This window comes from Loa loa (assembly GCF_000183805.2).
Source record: "Loa loa unplaced genomic scaffold supercont3.145, whole genome shotgun sequence".
Classification (NCBI taxonomy): Eukaryota; Metazoa; Nematoda; class Chromadorea; order Rhabditida; family Onchocercidae; genus Loa; species Loa loa.
The window spans coordinates 4,906-13,176 of record NW_018108325.1 but is presented as its reverse complement, the minus strand read 5'-3'; the positions used below and the strand labels follow the sequence as shown (position 1 = coordinate 13,176).

The following is an 8,271-nucleotide window of genomic DNA, read 5'->3' as shown; positions in this document are numbered from 1 at the left end:
AGAGAGAGAGGGATTATTACAAACATACACATACATTTAAAGTGGTAAAAGGGAACAATCTAACGAAAAAACCATCATCTCCGGTTAAGAAAGGCAAGATAAGGATTTAACCGGAAATGAGTAGTTTCGTATCTGTCTTGTTTATTTACATCAGTCTTGGTCTTAGCTAACTGGTCATTTTATTCATTAAATCTTTAATTTGTGGTAGCAAATACAGGTAGCAAGTTTATATGCAGTTGTCATTCAGCATTTACTTATTTCAATTATTTCAGGCAAAAATAAATTCTTATTTTAAGTTCTTACTGAATTATAGCATGTTGGATTTAAAATAATATAAATTTCAATTAGTTTTTCCATTTTTATTTAAACATTTGTCATTTTAAAAGTTTGACTTTGGAAATTTATTGAAATTTAAAAAGAATTTTGAAGGGAATAAATTCTGATTAATATAGACAGCATAAATGGCGCGATTAAATTGAATGATATTTGTAGTTAGCTTAGTTATTTGATTTATTTTAGATGAAAATGTAAAATTTCAAATTGTTAACATTTCATTAGATACAGCATTAAAAAGTCTTACAGTAAAACTGACCCACACTTTGATTTCACCAATTTTTTCTGATAATCATCTACGGGTTTAGAATATTCATATGTTGTCCAATATTCCCTCTTTCTGTCTCTCTATTTGTTCCTCTCTTATCATTCTTCTTTTTGTTCATCCGATACTATTAAATTTGATATTATAATCCGGAAATATTTTAAGTCTAAATCTGACATAAATCTAACATTATGGATATTTGATTGAGCATATTGATATTTTCCTCCTCCTTCCTTACTTTCTTCCTTTTCATCATTGAATAATTAAAATTGCGGAAAATGAAACCGAGAATCTTTACCGTATCCTTCTTCCTTACCTTCATTTTCTGATTTTCGTCTTATTCTCTTCATATCTTCCTCTTTCCTGTTTTTGATAATTTGATCGTTTTTTTCTTTTTAAATATAATTCGACAAACCATTCGTATTTCGTATTATTGCATTCTTTATTGTTTCTTATCACTGTGTTATTTTCCAATTCTACTTTTGTCTTTCTTTTCTCTTCCTCTTTCTCTTTTTCACCTTGCAAGTTCCATGTTTTTCTGAAAAAAAATGCTAATTTCTCATTTCATATAAGTTTTTTTACAGATGAAAAAATCAACTCCTGATTTTTAATATGATTGATTAGCCGAAAGAAATGCAGCAATTGAGAAAAAACTGACAATAACGAGTGGCTTGAGATGATAATAATGACGATCGATTACTTTGCTACAATTTAATTCTGGTTCAAATATTCATTTTTCAGTTTCAATTTAATTATTGCAATACTTCTAAGTAATCATTTTATTTAAAACTTTTCAAAACAGGAAATGAAATTAGCAGCAGTAATAGCATCCTTAACAGCAGCAACACTAGTAAAAAAGTCAATAACAATAACAGTAACAACAATAACAACAATGTCACTAACAGTAACTATTAGCAGTAATAACCATAACAATAATAACAATAAAATCAATAAAACAAATAAAAGGGAAAAACAATAACAATAATAATGGTACTGACAACAATAATCATAACAACAATAACGACAACGTAGCAATAACAATAGTAACAATGACACTAACGATGACAACAACAGCAATAACAATAACATAACAATGACAATAACAGCAATAACAATAACCGTAACGACCATGACAATAACATCAATAACAACATGACAATAACAACAATAACAATAACCATAACAACAATAGCAGTAATAATGGCAATAATAATAGCAACAACAATCAGTTTATTTAAATCTATCAATCTTACTTATTCTCTTATTTCTTCACTTGCCTTCTTTTATTGTAAAGAAGTACTTTAAATTTTCTTTTTATTCTCTTACTTTTTTTCGTTTTTTTATTTTCTTTTTCAGATTCAGGAAACAATTTATTCTCATTTTACTTCCTGTCAACAACCATCATTTCTCTGTCCGGAAATTTTATGTTATTCCATTTCATCCGGTCTTCGTGAAAAAGAAAAATGGTATCGATGAAGTGTGTCGCTGAAATGGCGAGGAGAAGCAGTGAATCAATAATTGCTTTGATACTACTGTTGGTACAGTGTGTTGTATGTATAGATATACAGTGCAGTGTAATGTGCATCCACTGTGTTTATGTTCTTTAATAAAAATAATTCTTGTGACCCCAGAAGTGACTTCAGAATTAACCTCGGAACTGACCTCAGAATTATCCCAGGATCCGCCCTATTCGAGGAAGAGGAAGGTCCTGAGCGTGAGATCTTTTTGAAAGACGTGTTCCAACAGGTCGGTTGGAAAGACGATAACGGGCGTCATTTGGTCTTTGGTCCCCCTTTTGTTCATATTGATATTATAATTGTTGAATTCGTTTTTGTATTAATCAACTTATAGGAATAAGGGTTTAATTACCCAAGTTTGAGGTACTACCAACTAAAGAGCCAGAAAGGACTCTGTTTTTGTCACGGTTGAAGAAAATCGACGACAGGGTGATTATTCGTGCCACTGTGTTATTGAATTATTCATTACCATTCAAAAGGAAAAGACGAAGAGAATATAAGTTTTCCTTAAATTTAAAATACATGAAAACTTGTCAAAAGTAACTGATTCTATTAATTTATGTCGCGAAATTATTTACAAAAATTTAAGATCTAACCACGATGTTGTTATTCATTACCATTTAAATAATAAAGAAAAGTAGTGGGAGTAGAAATTTTATAATTTCCTCTTTTGAAAACTCAAATTAATGATTTTTGTACTACCATTCATTCGAATTCGAGATTTATTGTGTTTTTGGGATGGCATTTCGGACTTATAATATTTTATATTATATCATTCTTTTTTTGATGCATTTTATTAAAGCTTTTCATCGATTACAGTATATTAGTTCACTTTTTCAATGAGACATCCCACATAATTGCTTTATTTCTATCACTTTGTCCGGTCTATTATATTTCCGATTAAATTTTTGATTTTTTTATTAATCTTTTGTCTATCTATTAATTTCGACATATAATTAACGAGAAAAATTGGGACATTATTTGGAAGCTGTTGATCAAAAAATATTTATTATTGTTTGTGAAAAAAAAAGTTAAAGGATTCCAATATTTTTGTTAGAAATTCAAAGTTTAGCAAACTTTTTTTTGCTTTACGTGCGTATTAATTGATTATTATGACATTCTCATATTTCATGAAGACAATAAAAGTTGATAATTCTGTTAAAGTTTAATTTTCGTTTCTATATTGGAATTAATTTATATGAATTCGTCGAATTTTCAGGTCATTATATATCAACACTAACAAATTACTTTAAAATAAAACAGACAAAAACAAACAACTAAATAACGATGTTAATTCAAAAAATGTTCGGAAGCACATGGAAAGATGCATGCAAGACCTGAAAACTGCATAAGCTGATTTGCGAACTTTGCGTGAACGTGAAGAACAATGAAATGTTAATTATTTTCAACATGAAAGTAAGCTACAAGATAACGTGTATATGTAGTCATAGTCGCATTTTTAAACTTTTACAGCATATTTTACATTAATGCATGAGTTATGCGTGAACACGTAGGCTGCGTAAGTACGTAAGCTTAGTTATCAAACCAAATGTTCATTATTGCATTAACAATTTGAAATGAACTTCATTATCAAACTGACGGATAAATGGATAAATTCACTCAGCTCTTTTTTACATAGCATTCAGACTTTCCTGATATATGAATAAATCAGTCTGAACTTGATTACTGCAGTCGATGTTAGCATAAAAGAGTAATTCTTGCTAAGCAGCCAGGATTTAACAAACTGATAAATCAAAATAAACTAAAATCTACTGGAAAAAAAGGATTGCTAGCCTGTATTTTACAGACGCATACAGACTCATACACATTCCACACTGACGACGATTTCTTCTTGACTTTTTGACCGTGATAAACAATGTGTTCAGGACGCCTCACTTCTTTGCGGAAAGGCCCTAACAACGTTTTAACATTGCAGGAATTAACGCCTATGTGGAGCGCAGATTGGTGGTAGCACTCTTTGTTAGCGTACATATAAAAAGATGAACATATACAACAGAGCAATGTTTATTTTCAAGAGAGATTACTGCCCTTCCTTTCCAATCATGATATCAGTAATGCATAGTGATCTCACGATATATTTCGTAAAAATCTTGTTTATTTAAAGTTTGCGATCACTAACCGAGCAATCAAAAATGTCCAAGGGATGTTAGCTTGTATTAAAAAAATGACCGAATAAGCTGTTGCGGATTTCGAATATTGCGAAGCTCCAAATGAAATAAAATGATTAAATAAACCAATATATAAATCACCCAAAATGTAACAATGTCATGAATTATTTAATCAATTTTACATTCCTCAAATTCATTGTCTCATGCGTTTTTCTTTGTTATCTTTATCTAAATTTACATCCTTTCCTTTTTTTTTACGGAACAGAACACACTCATAAGCTAAATTTCTTTGTCGGAGAATCAATCTTAATTGCAATGCTTAATGTTGCAAACAGAGCCTTTTGTTGTAATCGGATTTTGACAGTTTTTCTTTATCCAAAGGAATATCTGACGTAATGTTTGTTATAAACCACTTCCACCAAATATGCTGTTAACTAAAATTGTATATGTACTCAAAACTATAACCAGATCATTTCAAACACCCAACCAAGGACTGCACACGTACATTGCATCCTCTACTCTCTTCAATGAACATTTTTGCTATTTTACTCTGCGTTATTACAACCTACTAAATAACTTCCTCCTGAACCGAACGAAAAATACCTTCTCAGAATATTCGTTTATGCCTAAGAACAAACCCTTTCAAATCAAACTCGACAAACCAAACACTTTCATTCCAATTCTTCCTTTACAAGCTACAATTTCCTGAACTTAATTTTAAAAATTTAACTTGACAAAAATTTTAACTGCTGAAAACAACACCTCATTCAGAAGGTCGCTGAGTTGTCATATTTAGTGTAAAGGTATTTAACCAACATAAACAGCGAGAACAAATTCAAATAGTGATGGAAGCAAAAATCCTGACGAAAAATTTTTCAAATAAATGATTTGTTCGCAGATGAATGGTTTCAAATACAAAAGGAAAATAAAATGAATATTTCAAATACCTTAAGTGACGGATCATTTATCCAACTCCCATTTATCCGACAACGTTGTAAAGAATATTCGGTTTGATAATGAAGTTCATTTGCAATTGTCAATGCAATAATGAACATTTGGTTTGACAACTAAACTTATGCACAATGATGAGAATGTTACAAAGATTTAATCTGATAGTCATGTTTATATTCAATGGTTAACACATCGTACATATATTAGCATTCCGGCAATTAATTCATATGCAGATTCGTCCTGCCTGATAATTAATCTTGTATTCAGTGTTGTAAACTACTCAATCCTCACTCACTCATAACGATCTTAATCGGCTTTCATTCGCAATTCGATGCCCCCATTCCTCAGTACTCAACAAAACTCATCAAGTTTCCTTTCAAATGGCAACAAGAAACCAATTTAGTGATCAATTATATTCTCTAATCATTGTCTAATAAAACCCAAGAGTAAGCAATTACTCGTCAATAATAAAATCTTTATCTCAAATGTCAACCTCTATCAGCAAAAGTTGATACCACAAAGCGGGAAATGTCTATTATTATAAACAAAAGTGCACAATTGACAAAAGAGAAACTGACGAAACTTTAACGAAATTCAAGGAATAGGTTTAATACTCCAGATCAACACTTATCAAAAGAAGAAATACGACGATAATACGAGGTCAAAAAAAGATACCAAAGCTCCTTGAATAAAGAGCCATCCCGACAACAAGTATTATCGAAATTAAATCGGTATGGCAAGATACGTGAACATCAAAATTCGATGTCTTCCATTAAAGGACAATGGAATGTTAATCGTTCTCAACTCGAAAGTAAGCTTCAAAATGAAGAAAGCAAAACACAGCAACTTAATTTGTTGTAGGTCGAAAGAAAGCTATCATTTGCTCCATGCAAATCTAAAAAATTCGGTTCAAAGATTGTCAAGTTTAATCAAGATGCTATCACGATGGAAATTGATTTAATTTAATCCATTTATAATTTTTGAGAAGAAATAAATCAACAAATAGATGAATTAGCATGCAACTGGAAAACGAATTCGATAGAGCTACAGAATTAATACATGAAGAATTAACAGAATTTGCTATATATTGAAAATTGGTCACAATTGGCGCAAGTATTTTTATAATGTCAATTATAGTGATTGCTGCTTAATTATGGAAACGTACTTCGCCGTCAAAGGTCTAAACAATTGCTAAATGAATTAAATAATTAAAAGCTTTTTTACGATAAGACCAATTTCCCATTTAGTGATATTTGCTAAAAGACATGAATGACATTAATAGTTTCTCGAATAAATCATAAGATGCTTTACATCTATAATCTGTTTACATCTATAATCTTGCTTTACTCTTTTTACATAGCATTCAGACTTTCCTGATATATGAATCAGTCTGAAATTCTGTGCTTTTTTCGAATATGTTCAATACGCTTATGGACGTTCAATAATTTCCCAAGTCTCTGATCACATGTATATATAGTTACAGCCGCATTTTTACATTTTTACAGTATATTTTACATTAATAAGTGAGTTGTGCATGAACTTGAAATAAGTTTAAAATATGGGGTCACGTGTAAGGACGCTATTTATAAATTTGAATAAATTTAAGCGATTCCAGTTGAAGGTCAATAAAGTGGTCAAATGGCTGTGTTGGTACCAATTCTACCATGCATATGCATTTTTCTACTATGTCTTTTAACTGGTTTCATTGGCAATACTGCGCTCATTATAGCTACTATTCAGAGCAAGTACATCATTGATTGATTGATTAATTGATTAAGTGATTACTCACAATAATTCTTCGATCACTGATTATCATTGATCAGTGATAACAGATTTTTTATGGTTATTGTGCCATTCCACAATTTTCGGGCAAAATGGAATGAAAAAATAAAAGGAGGACAAAACAGCTATGTTATCCGACTAATTTACCTGAAATCGGGCAAAATCGAAATGAAGGATTCAAAGATTCAGAGCATGTTTCATTTACAGCATTTTGCGCAGCAGATTTCTGCAACCTTTTCCATTTTCAATTTAATGTTCAAAGATTTCAAATCAAAACTTCAAAATAATGATCGGATTCTCATAATTCATGAGAATTTCAGGCGTCTGCATAATGCCAACAATATACTCATAGCACTGAACGCATTTGGTGACATTCTTCATCAGATCGGCCATATCCCATTTGCATACTTTATTTTCACTGGAATCACTTTTACATCTTTACGGACATGCATTTGGATACAGTTAATACCGAATTTCGGTCTAAATTTTGCAATGACTATATTATTTCCTATCGGCATAGATCGAGCTATCGCAATTTTAGAACCTGTAAGGTAAGTATTTGGACAGGACAAGTAATCTCAATCTCTCTACCGGTAGAAGATAGTTATGTTGAAATGGTGAAAACAAAATTTCTTCTAAAGTCGAACATATTTATGGATAAGAATTGTAATGGTTATTTGCAGATATCGAAAAATGAGGATGAAATTTTATATCCCAGCAATGATCCTACCAGCCTTACTTTATTCAGTCGCTATGCTCATATTGGTTTTTATATATGACGAAAATAGCGAGTAAGTTAAATTCTCGACGCATAATCAATGGCTACTAGAATTTATGAAGTAATGTTTAAATTCTTGAGCATGCGACACTCTTGTTGAGAAGATCAATCAACAAAACCACCTCCTACCGAAAATTTTTTGCTTCGTTTGCTTTTGAAGATAGGTACAAATTTATTTACCTTGTTAAGGAAAATACGAAACAAAGGAGCGATATGATAAGAAATTTGATGTAGAAGAAGCTTGAATAAAGTTCCATTATTAAAAGGGAAGAAGGATAATAATATCAAAATTTCTGAGTAAGAGAAAAATTATATAAAATGTTCAATGTTTGAAATACTCTCAAATATTTCATACTGAAAAATATAGAAAACGCTCCATTCCCTATTTAATTCCTTAATTACCGTTGGCATCTTTTCATTCTATTTGCAGTATCGAAGTAATTTGTGTTGTGGTAGCAATATACAGTGGCTTGTCAGATTCGATTTGGAGCATTTCATCAGCTGTTATTAATTTAG

General features: G+C 30.8%; 1 protein-coding gene across 1 annotated transcript; it reads right to left on the bottom strand.

Annotated features, from left to right (window-relative positions):
- Positions 1-861: 861 nt before the first annotated feature.
- LOAG_10598 (hypothetical protein) lies at positions 862-2,183 on the bottom strand (the record flags this gene model as incomplete). The annotated part of the gene is made up of 3 exons (XM_003146122.1): positions 862-961; positions 1,014-1,136; positions 1,984-2,183. The coding sequence occupies 3 exons, from the start codon at positions 2,181-2,183 to the stop codon at positions 862-864; spliced, it is 423 nt and encodes a 140-aa protein (XP_003146170.1).
- Positions 2,184-8,271: the final 6,088 nt, after the last annotated feature.